Source organism: Lissotriton vulgaris, chromosome 9, assembly GCF_964263255.1.
Source record: "Lissotriton vulgaris chromosome 9, aLisVul1.2, whole genome shotgun sequence".
In the NCBI taxonomy this organism is placed as follows: domain Eukaryota; kingdom Metazoa; phylum Chordata; class Amphibia; order Caudata; family Salamandridae; genus Lissotriton; species Lissotriton vulgaris.
In genome coordinates, this window is record NC_141697.1 from 321,489,842 (window position 1) to 321,502,826 (window position 12,985).

At 40.0% G+C, this 12,985-nt stretch overlaps 1 protein-coding gene across 5 annotated transcripts in view; it reads right to left on the reverse strand.

The window, feature by feature from the left end:
• Positions 1-3,783: 3,783 nt before the first annotated feature.
• The window catches only part of LOC147690054 (interferon-induced very large GTPase 1-like), a 155,527-nt gene continuing 146,325 nt past the window's right edge, over positions 3,784-12,985 (reverse strand). For all 5 annotated transcript variants that reach the window (XM_086937614.1, XM_086937613.1, XM_086937615.1 and 2 more), the window contains one exon: positions 3,784-12,502. In XM_086937614.1, the coding sequence (XP_086793740.1) occupies positions 5,168-12,502 (7,335 nt within the window). In that variant the 3' untranslated portion in view covers positions 3,784-5,167. The remainder of the gene's footprint in view (positions 12,503-12,985) is intronic.

The following is a 12,985-nucleotide window of genomic DNA, read 5'->3' on the forward strand; positions in this document are numbered from 1 at the left end:
AGCTCACAAGCCACTTATCCACCTTAGGTCGCCCTGACCTAACAGGCACTGCGCTGCGCTCTCCAAGTACATCTGGCACTCACAAGATTACCAACTAACGCAGTTTTTTAGTCCTTTTAATGTTTTTTGTCTTCACTGACACCTTCACGGAAACACCACTGTTTTATAAAAACTTGTGAGGATCAGACTTCTTGAATCAACATGCCTAACTTTATGCTTCATTTGTTCTTTTTTTTCCCTTTTTTTATTTTTCCCTGTAATTTCTACTTGTTAAAGTAATGCGGAAAGGCATAGTGGAAATAATGTTTGAAATAAGACAACAATGATTATTTCTTTGTCCTGATGATGATGCCCATAATCAAATAAGGCATCGAAACATCGTCGACTTTTAAAACCCCTTATGCAATATGATATTGAAATATTGTAAAAATGCAAAGTTGTGGTTATGCAAATTTGCGTCTGTAACACTGAATACAAGTACACAGACTTATTGAAGCTTTGCCCTTTTGGCCATTCCTTTCGTTGTTTTGTCTTGCATGTTGTGGGTCACGGCTGTGCCCACTTGTTATTTTAGTGTCTTTGCATTTTTGTTTTATTGACTAGAACGCCAAAATAAAAATGTATTGTCCGGCTGGACAAAAGACATTACACTTATTAGGTGTTTTGATTATTGTTTTGCAATTTATTCAGTCCACATGTATGGACCAATGTTTTGTATAATAAAAAAGTGACAGAAGGGCACCGCTCTGCCTTGTGTGACTAATGCAGTTGACAAAAGATCCATATTAATGTTGTCAAGTTTACCTTGATGTATTTAAGAAGATTGTAATTCTTTTTAGAGATGAAAGCCTGAAATATACGGCTTAATAGTGCTTCAAAGCAAGCCTACTTCAACTTGTGAATATAAAACCTCCCAAAAAATGAAAATTGTATCCTGGCCTCAGTCACCGAGGCAGGGTATTCATCAAATCAGCGATTTGTGTGGTAGAGTGCCATTTGAATAGTGTATTGTTTGAATAATTATGGTCCACTTGACAAGGATCTTCCTGTAAATATTGCAATTTGACTCCAGCTGTTAAAGAGTGGTTTTGACATCAGCCAAACAGAATGGAGATGCTTTACTGCACCTTTAGAAAATCAAAACCGGGTTCTTGTTCATGGTAACCTGCTCTTTTCTTCTCTGTAGATTTATACGAGACAATTTAGTGTTTAACCCCTTGCATGCTCCCGTCAGTCGTTGGCCAAAGGGAGCACTACCTCGCTAGTGCTGCCGACGGCCAACGGCCGACGCAGCCCCGCCCACCTAATAGAACCCCTGCACCGCGGCGGAAAAACCGCTGCGGTTAAGGCGTTAATAGAAAGGAGCTTACAAATTATTTGTAAATACTATTTAGGCATGGCTTTTAATTGTTAAAGCCCAATGAAGGCACTGAACAACTTAAAAAAATGACTATTCACTTACACTTGAGCATTTTCTTTTGCCCATTTGGAACAAAGTTTGGTAATATGAATCACCATTCAAGTAATATATTATTGGACGCACACATTGTGAGCTCGGCTCTTCGAAGTTCATTCTTAGCAGTATAGACTGTTTGACCAAACACTATAAATACAATAGATATAGTATACTCCATGTAACCTTGGAGGTGACAATAGTTCGGTTTTTATTTTATAATACCAATCATTAATTACAGCTTTTATTTATGGTTGTTTTCAATGTAAACGCAGCGAGGCGTGCTTTTAACCACTTCGACGCTATTGACGGAACGGTTCCGTCACACCCCTCGGGTGGGCTGTGCTCATGACGGAACGGTTCCGTCACAAGCACAGCTCACCCGCGAGCCGTGACGGAACGGTTCTGTCACCTGCGCAGGTGAGCCGCGCGCCCCCCCGCGAACGTTAGCGATGCAGCGGAAGAGCCGCCGCAGCGAAGGTGTTAATTGCTAAGTTTCTGTTTGTGGTGGTGCTCATGTCAACACCCTCTGAGGAGAACCAGTTGTCCCTTTGCAGACTGCTACACTGTCGCAGCCTGCTTTTTCTCACAGCAGCATCTGCTGAAAGATGTTTCAGCTAGTCGCTGATGCTAGGTTTCTTTGATGTTTGTGTACTATAGCAGATACCTTCAAATAATGTAGCTCAACATTTGATAATCGAAACAATTCTATATCTTGCCTAACAGATACTTTGGGAAATTGCTCCATTGTGCTTGTCAGTTTCAAAGCTTACATGATATGTTTTGATTTGTATTTTACTTAACAGTCCTAGTTTCACCATCTTCATATAGTACATTTGAAGCAGCAGGCCACAGACAGCTATGATGAACGTCAGAAATGAGGTTTTGAGAGCACTAACGCTAGGTGGCATCTGTGGGTCTCGGATAGAGAAGGGCCTGGTGCCTAATAACACTCTGCCCCCTTGTCAAGCTCCTACATGAAGAACTACACAGGTGCCCTAACACTAATACTAGTCATGATTGTGTAGGGACCGCTATGTGGAAAATGGATTAAAATAGTCCTAAAGGCAAATCAACTTTTCTGCCTCCAGTCCTAGAATACACTGAAGAAAGACTCACATTCCCCGAACAATGTGAATCAGTGGATAAATGTTGTGAGTAAGCGCCTCGCAAAATCTCGGTGACTGCTGTCGTCAAGGCACATAAAAAGGTTAAAAAAAGCCAAGAAATATTGGGCCATATTATCAAGAAAGGGTGATACATTATCACCGCTAAAGCGGCGATAATGGGCTTGATAATATGCCCTTGTGAATTCCCATAGAAGCCCAGGTTAACACCAGAACCTGGGCTGCTATTGAAATTCACAAGGGCATATTATCAAGCCCATTATCGCCGCTTTAGCGTCAGTTTCCTGCCGATAAAAGCGCCAATAATGTATCGCCCTTTCTTGATAGTATGGCCCATCGTTTTCAGTCATGCATTTTAGAAAAGAGCTACGTCTTAAAGTATTCAAGGAGCACAGCATAAATGCCGTGGGCAGGACTGGAAACCAAAATGTTGAAGCCAGATATCCCCCCGCCCACCCCCGCATGATTGGGTCATGACAGCATGTTCTGCTCAGCAATAGGTCAACCAGGAAAATAAAATACCTCTCACTTTGAACCCTATCCAAAATGACAGAAAGAGCTTAATTCACAAAAGAAAACTTACACTTTTGTGTAAATTACTGATTGTTTCCTATCCACAAAGGGATTTATGAGTAGTATCTCTATCAGTGCAGAGTCTCAGCAAATAAGATAGGTATTTTTATGTATGAACACACCGCACTGGTAAAGATACTTCCTGTAAATAATTTTGTGAATAGTGCCGAATTGCAAACTTGTAAACTTACACAAAAGTAGATGTTTTAGCACCCAAGCTGATGTGCTGCATAACTAAATACATATAAGGTCTCAAAGGCGAGACCGATTGCATTGCAAATGCTTGTTTAACAGTGATATGGATACACGTTAAATAAAGAGAAACCCAGGGTTTATCCATAGTCATTTCTAAGTGGAACCCTTCTCTTGTCCAGGGAAACACCTTGTCATGAGTTCCCAGGTTTCTGGTTGAGCCTATTCAGGTGGTATTCACCTACCCAGATGAGAGGGGGCATCTATGATGAAGTAGGCGGTCACATGACTGGTGAGGTGACTCCTCTTATGCATAAAAGATACTCTTATGCTAGGCCTAAAATAGAGAACTGACTGAAATGCGGCCATTGCATGCTTGTGGTGGGAATCAGTTCTGCAAGGTTAGTATTTCGAGAACAATCACAGTCATGTAACATTGCAGACCCATTTTTTATTACACGTACATATGTTGCAGCAGAAACTACGGACAAAATGTTGTAAATCACATTTAGATTAATTTAAATCACGTGTTTGCTAGTCATGATGTTTATTATAACTGAAAACAACGGAATCCGTTAAGTGGATATTTAAGCATACAAAAGATAGTAAAACATGCATATAATATAATGTGATATTACACAAGCCAAAAAAAGAGTGCTGAAAGGTTTTGTGTACATTTGGATATTTAAACAGAGCCAGGTACACATGATACATCACTGAGAAAACGAGTTACACAAAGCAGCCCTAATACAATGCATAACGTTTTAATGTCGGAGAGCGGGTCGTAAAACTCAACCAGTACATGGTTCCGCACTGTGCTGTCTGCAGTGCTCACGTTAACTCACAAAGTGACTCAGGGCCCCATGCATCAAACCAAATACCGGTCCCAAACGGGCAGATTCTCAGAATCCGCCCCTTTGCCACCGGAATTTTTGCATTTGGGATGCATCATCCCAAATGCAAAAATCGCAATTTAAGGAATCTCTAAATTTCGATTCCTTAAATTGCGATTGCATTTGACGAATCCCAAATTGAGATTCCTTAAATGCAATGCTAATAGTAGTAGCAAATTACCATGAAGTTGAACTTCATGGTAATTTTCTAAAACTTTAAAAAATGCACTTTTGTGCATTTTTCAAAGTTTCATGTTGGGCATGTGTGTGTGCAACATATGTGCAGAGATCAATTTCAGGGGTGCAACAGGGTGTCATGTTGACACCCTTGCACCCTTGAAATTGCATGAGCAGTTTGCGAGTACCTACTGGTAGTCGCAAATTGCTCATACAATCTGCACTTCATTCCTATGGACCTGTAGGCCCATAGGAATGAATGCGACAGCATTCCTTAATTGCGACTAGCAATTTGCGAGTAGCAATTAAGGAATGTTTAGGAATCGCTATTTTTATAGCGATTCCTACATGCATAGGTTTTTGCGATTCCTAAATAGAGATTCCTTAAAAATCGCTATTTAGGAATCGCAAAAGCCTAAGTTGATGCATGTGCCAGTCAGTTAGTTAATGAATGCAATGCAGACCACTGAGGGGCAGACTTACAAGCCCCTTGCGCCACTTTTGAATCAGTTTCCCATGTTAAAAACAACGCAAATGTGGCACAAGTGGTTTTGTAAAGTTGCCCCGGAATTTATTCGAAAACAGTAGTACATTTTCCTTTCTGCGCCTCTGTGCTGGTGCACTACGGCCTCATGGTAGCAAGTGCTTTCGGCAACAGGTATTAACACAGTGAAAGAATTTGCATACTTAACTCTACATATATCTTTCTATAGCTATAAACTGTGTGCAACCCAGCTCTTTCACAGCCCTGCCTACATGTTATTTGTGCGCCCATGTGTGCCGTTATATAACTGTTCAAGCTCAGAGATCGCCTCTTCTTTCTTAATTACAGTCCATTCATGAGGGATTTCGCCCTTTCCCTTAAACTTTCCTGAGTACTTTGTTTCCAGGTTATTTCTGAAATTACACACAAACCACTTCCAGTAGCGCTGGAAAGATCTATCAGGCATGATGCTCCACTCTGAATATGGACTTCCTGCGTCTATGTAATTCTTGTAGGGAATTTTATTGCCTTCGCCGAGAACAAGAAGGCAGTCACTTGCAACAAGACTGGAACAAATGTCAGTGACCAAATGATCAGTTTTGTACCACTGTATACCACTGACCGCCTGAGGCCGATGGAAATGAACACTGTGAGTCCCATCATGACCAGAATTTGTGCTTGTGCAAATGGCTTTACAGAAGGGGCACTTCTCCATGCATCCACAGAGCAGATCGGCTAGAATCTTCTGAGGTTTTCCCTCAAATGAATCCAAGCGGGTCTCAGTGAGGCTTTTCCTCAAAGCTTCTACTCGACTTCGCCACTTTTTACTCACTGCTTCTTCAAGAAACTCTAGGTCTGAGATTTCCTGATGTTCAATGACTTTCAGATCACTACGTTGAATGTTAAGGGTGTTCTCAAGTTTCTTGCAGAGTGCATCCAACAACTTTGGTGCTTTTTCTTTTTCCTCCTTAACCTCCTCTGTGGCTTCAACAATGGCAAAAACAACACTGCCATTCAAGACATCCAGTTCAGAATTCAATATAGTCTGTAGTCTGGATTTATTTTCACCCTGCCAGTATTCTTTAACACTTGCTTCAATGAAAGATTCATAATAATCTCTTGGGAAATCAATGTATTTCATGTATTGATCAAAGTCCTTCTTCTCAGCCAGAGTTATCAGAATGTGTTTTTCCAACATGGCTTTGCCTCCTTTGAAGGCTGGGTGGTCTGAACGCATGTTATCTACTATTGGTATACGTGCTTTTTTATAAATTGCTTGCTGGACCGCTTTTTCAAGCTGGTTGCACAACAAATCTGCAATTGCTGCAATGGATGTTGTTCCCTGGCAAGAGATGTTAAAACAATTAAAGAAATCACCCCTCCTACTTTCAAGAATGGCCACTGGGTCATTAGATTTCTGGAATTCTTTGTGCATTTCAATAAAGCTCTTTGCTGCAGCATGGCATAAATAAAGTGCCAAATCAAACTGATATTCAGTTGTAAGTGTAAATGTCGGGCCCTGTGATGCATCACTTGCTTCCTTATTTATTATGTTTAATATCTCATGTATAAAGCTTTCATTGTATGCCATTTGCTGTTCTTTTTTCTCTGCAGCATAATTATGAATGCTCTGAATCAGGCCGTCTGTTACTTGTTTTATGTGTAACTTATCTTGCTCAGTTAAAGACTTCACAAGAAGACCTAAAGTCCTTTTCATTTTAATATGCCGGGAAACATCAAGGACAAATGCTTTTTTCTTGGAAGCATCACTGACCACGTCCAATAACTTAGGCATGTGATGAAAACGAGTCAAGATAACATTTTCTACATCAGCCATGATTCTGGGATCCTCGATGCGGGGGGCGTTAGAGGATAGTTCAGTGACCCACTGAATCCACATACAATTAAAGTGATTTTCACGCTCCTTTTCATCCAGTTCTTTATTTTTTAATGTTAAAGCTAAGGTTTTGCTTTTCTTAAACAAATCGTCTTCATATTTAGAAATCTTTTCATCCACTTTACTGCGACTCTTTTTATACATGATCAGTTCTTCACACGTATTTTTTATTTCTGCAATAAGTTCTTGTTTGAGAACCTGGAGCCGTTTTTCCACATTAGCTCTCCACTGGACAAGTATTTCACAATCTGTACCTTCATTGAAATAGACTTCAAGGTCTTCTAAAATATCACCATACTGCTTCTTAAACTCTTCTTCGAGACGTGCGTTCTGTATATGGTTTATGCTGCCTTTCTTAATCTGGTTATTGTACGTATCCTGCAAGGTCAGCATGTGGCTCCTGAGCTGCCAGGTCCAGTCATTGAGTTTCTTTTCTAGTTTGCTGTATGCAGTAATTTCTAGTGTATTTCTGAAGCTGAATACAAAGTTCTCATCCACCACAGCCTGCCAAAGATCTTTAATGCGATTTTTCAACTGTGATATACTTAAAACTTTGGTTTTAGATTCTTTTTTTGCCATCATCAAAATCTGATTCCTTAGATCCTGAACATTCTGGCTGTAGTTTGGATTAAGGGGTGCCATTGGTGGATTTCCTTCCCACAAGTGAGAAAAATAGTGAATGTGCTCATTGGCATCAAATCTAATCACATCACTGAAGCAAGTCACATCACTCAGTTCCTCCTTCGCTGCTGTGTTAGTCATTTCGTCAAGCTTTTTCTGTAGGCCTTCTCTGGCCTCCATGTTTTTGTCTTGTGCTGATAAATGTCCAACATTCTGATGAACAAACAAACAGCTTGGGGAAAGGTTTACTAATTTCATTCTTAAAAAAGCCTGGACAGCTATTTGAAGGATATCTTGAATCTGAGAGGCATTTTCCCCATAAACATTTACTAAAGTCATGTTGCCAAGGCCAATGACAAAGGTAGCCAGCTCATTGTCAAAATTAAGAGATGATTTACCCTTTCGTTCAATAGACTGAAGCCCTTCAGTGTCAACAACTAGAATGTAATCAAAACCCATATCTTTCTGGAGTTTTTCATCAATTTTAACCAGCTGCATAAATGCTCCACGAGTGCATCGTCCAGCGCTGACGGCAAATTGCAGACCAAACATCGTGTTTAGCAATGTTGACTTTCCTGAGCTTTGGATACCAAGCACAGATAGCACAATCAACTTTTTATCCCCTATTTTCTTAATTAATTCATCCAATATAGCTCCAACCCATTTTAGCGGAACATATGAAGCATCCCCATCCATCAGCTCAACAGGGAATCCAGTAACCATCAAATCAGCTGCTATTTGTGGAAGCACATTCATACCAGCATCTAATACCGCATAGATCTGTCCCAATTCCCTCATTAAGTGTTCAAGTCCAAACACAGAATCATTGATTTTATTGGATAGCATTTCTAAAGTATTGTCCTCCACATCATTCACTTTCTTCTCCTTTCCTTTTCTAGTCTCTTTTTTTGACATCAACACTTGGTATTGTTGACGAAGGTTCAAGAGTTGATCTGAGGATAGATCATCCAGAAACACTTTGAACCAATGTAGAAAAAAACGTTTAGTTTTAGGTGAATGACATTGCAATATTTGTATTAGTGACTTCATGAGGGCATTAATAGGCTGTGCTTTTCCCAGCTGGGTCTTCCGAATTGTCTTTTTCTCACATCTAATGTCACTTCTGTGCTGCTCTATACTTCGGTGTACATTATCGCGTAGGCGGTTAAGTTCCTTGTCTTTTTCACACCATTTATGCCACAAGCTTCCTTGCAATGGTAGAAACTTTTCTTTCACCTCTGTTACAGGTGTATCACCTATAAGAGACATCAAAGTGTTGGCTAGGCGCTTGCCTTCGCAACATTCTTTCATGTCCTCATCAACATGGAATCCATGCTTCTGTGCAATGCTCACACAGTCTTCTAATTTGCAAATGTGGTTAGAGGTGGCTATCAATCTTTTGAGCACTACTCTCAGTTCGACAATTAATTCTGCTTCATTTCTGTTCCTCAGACCAAGCATAACTTTGTTTGTATGAACCCCAGGAAGACTCTTGTCTTTATCGTTGCAGAGAAAAAGTGAAGGTTTTGGAGAAGTTAAGAGGTCTTTCAACAATGGGCTCTCCAGGGCATTCTTATCAGAGTATGACATGAAAACAACATTGACAGAAGAAATGTTCTTTAAAAAGTCAGCTTGCTTCTTGTATTTGATTGAATCCCCATGGAGATTAGTAAATGCTATACACTGATCAAATAGGTCATCCTGGTTTCCACTTGGGCAATACCAGAAAATTTCTGCAACACCTGGCATTAAGACAGACTTCCTGCTACCACCAATGCAATTGCGGTGACAGAATATGTTACGGTTGTGCTTACTGAGCAAAGTATTCATGAGCTGAGATTTAGAATGTGCAGATTTACCAATTCTAAAGAAAGAAACCAAAGGAGTGGGATAGGCCGAAATTAATTTCTCAATATATTCTTTCTCATTTGTCACTGCACATTTAGTTTGCTGCCAATTCTTATTGACTTGCCTTAAAGACCAAAGAAGGAATTCGATATCTGAAGTACATGGATTTGGAAGCAATAAAGGTATAGCAAATTGACAGACTGAAAGCTTTGTGGAAATCCACTGCCTCAGAAAATCCTCAGCACAGTGGTATACAGCCATCTGCACATCCATGGGATGCACCAGTTCCTGACTTTTGATAGACATTTTCTGTGGTTCTCCAGGGACACTAAAAAAGCTGTCCATTATATTCATTGATTCAGCAGGAGGACATATTTCGTCAGAGATGTTGCTGTTGTTCGGAATTTCATGACCGTTAACCTTACAAGCCAAATCCCTTACACGGTAGTCCATTATCATGAGTTTTTGCAAGAAATAAAAAGGAAGTTCACTGTCTTTGCTAGGCTGACTTTCAGATATCTGCAAAGTGAACTGGTTAATAACGTGTACTTGCTCTAGGGTCATTTTATTCGGATAGTAATTATCAAATCCAATCTGTTTTATCAGATCAGAAAAGTCTTTGTTTGGGAGAGCTGCACATTTTTCAACAATGGGGGGACAATGGTCTTTTGTTTCCAAGACTGGTTTGTTTACCTCATCGACTCCCTGGGATATATCATTTAATTCTCTTATCAAACGTTCTTTTTGTGCCATACTACTTCTACCTTCTCTTTCTCTATGTCCTAAAATGAGGTCTTGCAAGTCTTCCTCTAGTGATGTAAAGTTATTACATTGATCATATTTCTGAACAACATCAGAGACTTCTTTTGACAGAGTTTTTTTCAGGTGGCCCATCATGAAATCCAAACGTTCTTTCTTCTGCTCAAAAGACACCTCTCTGCATTCAATTGCCACTGTTAAGCTTGTTAACAAAAGAAATGCTTGTGCCCTGCAATCACTCTCTTTCTTGTGACCAACAAGTGCTTTATGTGCAGCTTGCATGTCGTTGAGCATAAAGTCTATTTCAGAGCACCCCAGAAGGTATCTAAAATATCCATTTTCCAAAGTGTACCCTAACCTAACAACAAATGAAACTATCAGAAGCTCAATCTCTGTTTGTTGTGTGGCTCTCAGAGCTTTAAATAACGAATATAAAGACAAGCTTATATTAGTGGTGGTTTTTACCTGGGCTTCATGCACTAACTCTATGCAGGACTTAGAGCCAAAGGTGGCTTTCTCAATGGCATGTTTACCTTGTTTTAGAACAGAAATAAACTGTTCAAAATTAATTATACACATTTCCTTTTGTTCTTCCTCTGATTGATAAATCCATTTAATTATGGAAGAATACATTGTAGCATTCTCAATCGAATAGACATCAGAATTCACAAGGCAACCCATTAAAGCTTTTATGTATGTATTTTCTTTTGCAGCAAGTTTTTCATATGTTTTAATTACCTTTGCCAAGAAATCAGGAAGAGCTTTGTTGGAGAGGCACACGCCAATCCAAGTGCTGTTATTTTTAGTGCGTTCATACAGTTTCTCCTTGAAATTAATTAGTTTCTTCAACTCCCTTTCAGCATGTGTGGCTTCCCAAGAGTCAATTTCTTTTAAGAATGCTTGTGCTTCTTCCACTGCCCTACTAAGTTCTTCACCAAACAGCAAATGTACATCTTCTTTTGTAATGGCTTTGTAGGCTTCCATTAGACCTCTGCCTACTTGAAGAACATCTATAAAATCGTTTCTATGACACTCAAGGATTATATCCCATACTGGTATCAAATTAAATGCTCTGTCAATTACACACCATGTTTTATTGCTGCCCTGCAGCCCAGATTTCCATTGTATAAGGGAATCTGCTTCTACTGGACCCCCAGTCTTGCTGACAGACAGCTGAATGCTTTTCTCAAAAGATTCTTTTTTTTTGCTCTGGGAAGATGCTTCAGAGTGAGAATCAGTGACACCCACACCTCCTCCTGCACTAAGGCCTAAACCACTGTAGCTGGCCCCAACATAAACTTCAAGTTTCTTGTTTGCTAGTCTTTTGATGTCTTCTAGTTCCTCGGTTTTGAAGCCCTCACTGGAAGCTTTCCACCAATATATCCCTCCAAGATGGAAAGTGCCAGTATCAACATGAGAGCCAAACCTGATGAAAAACTCACCAAACCTGGAGTTAATCATCTGAACTTTGTCTTGTTCCGGAGTAAAACCTAGAAGCTTTTCAATGTCCTTGAGCTCACATAAAGCTGCAGTTGATAGCTTGATCTGATGCTTTTGAAAGAAGCACGAGGCAAGTGGAATGTAATTGTATTTTGTGGTACAAATAAAAGCCTGCTCAGCGTGTGATTTTTTATTTGTTTCCAACTCTGAGGTATTGCTATAATCATTGCTAGTTTCAAGACAGAAGCCCATATAGCCTCCTTTGGCCTTGCAGCTAACGCTAAACCCTAGACTCTCCATGACTTTTGTGAATATCATTTCTGATGAATAAGAGGAAAACTCTTTTGTCTGAAACACAGGTCCTTGGTCTGGGCCAAAGAGACTGAAATTATCAGGAATGCTAATGAGATGATCTCGCTTCTCTAAAATGTCATCTAGTTTATTGGTCTTATATATCCCTTGTAGGAGTTGTCCACCTGACACCCATTTTAAAAGCTCCTTATCATCTAGATTTTCACGAGCTGACAATGAACTTTCTGTGATTTGTATCTCCTTGTGGAGACTTTCTAGGATCTCATTCAAAGATTTGCCTGAAGGTGGCCAATAACTTTCAGGTATGCTCATAGCCTTGCGGAGAGTCTCTAACTTCTGTTTAACATCTTCCTCAACTTGACTTTTGCCAAGGGTCTGCATGTCTTTCAGATCCTTCAGAGCCAACTTTGCCTGCTCCTGTTTCTTTTCCATGAGTTCCAAGCGTTCATCTTGCAGTTTCTTCAGAGTTACCTTACTGTCTGGAATGTTAAGTATTTTTTTTAAGGCATGCTTTTCCCATGGTTGCTTTACATGAGGCTCCAGCTTTAGATAGTCCTCGTGGCTCAGGTGTTTCATAGCATGTGCATTGGTCACCCCAAGAATTTCCCTCAGCTTGGGGAGCCAGTAGTGAGTATCAAGCCCCTCTTCATCAAGAATCTCCTGTAGTTGTTGCCTTCCAGAGTCTGGCAAAACCTCTTCACCATGGGGATCCATGTCTTCGGACATCTGAAAGAAAAATTAAAATAAATCTTTATAAGCATCATACATGCCTTCAATAGGTGGCAATGGTTGAATTGGAATGTATGACTGCGAACAACGAGCCTAAACAAGTGAAATAAGAAAGATGACAGGAATAATGAAAACATTGCTGGCCTTGAGATCAATCAGAACAAGCACAATAATGTGCCATCTACCATGGTGACCTTGCCCCTGCTGCATATGGAACAGAGCTTGGCATTTAAAGACAGAGATGTAAAATGTAGGATATCCAGTGACAGGACAGTTAGACTCTTTGAAAAAAACTCATTAAGTGAGTCGGTAAGTCCTTTACATGGCCAGAATATAAAACCAAAGAAAGGGTGACATTTCATCTCACTTAGAGAATATGGACAAGGGAGTCCAGGCTCCTTGGTTTCTAGATATCACTGAGATCTCTCCTACAGCAAATAAGTACATCCTACTATATTGGTAAATTTCTAAATTTACTGA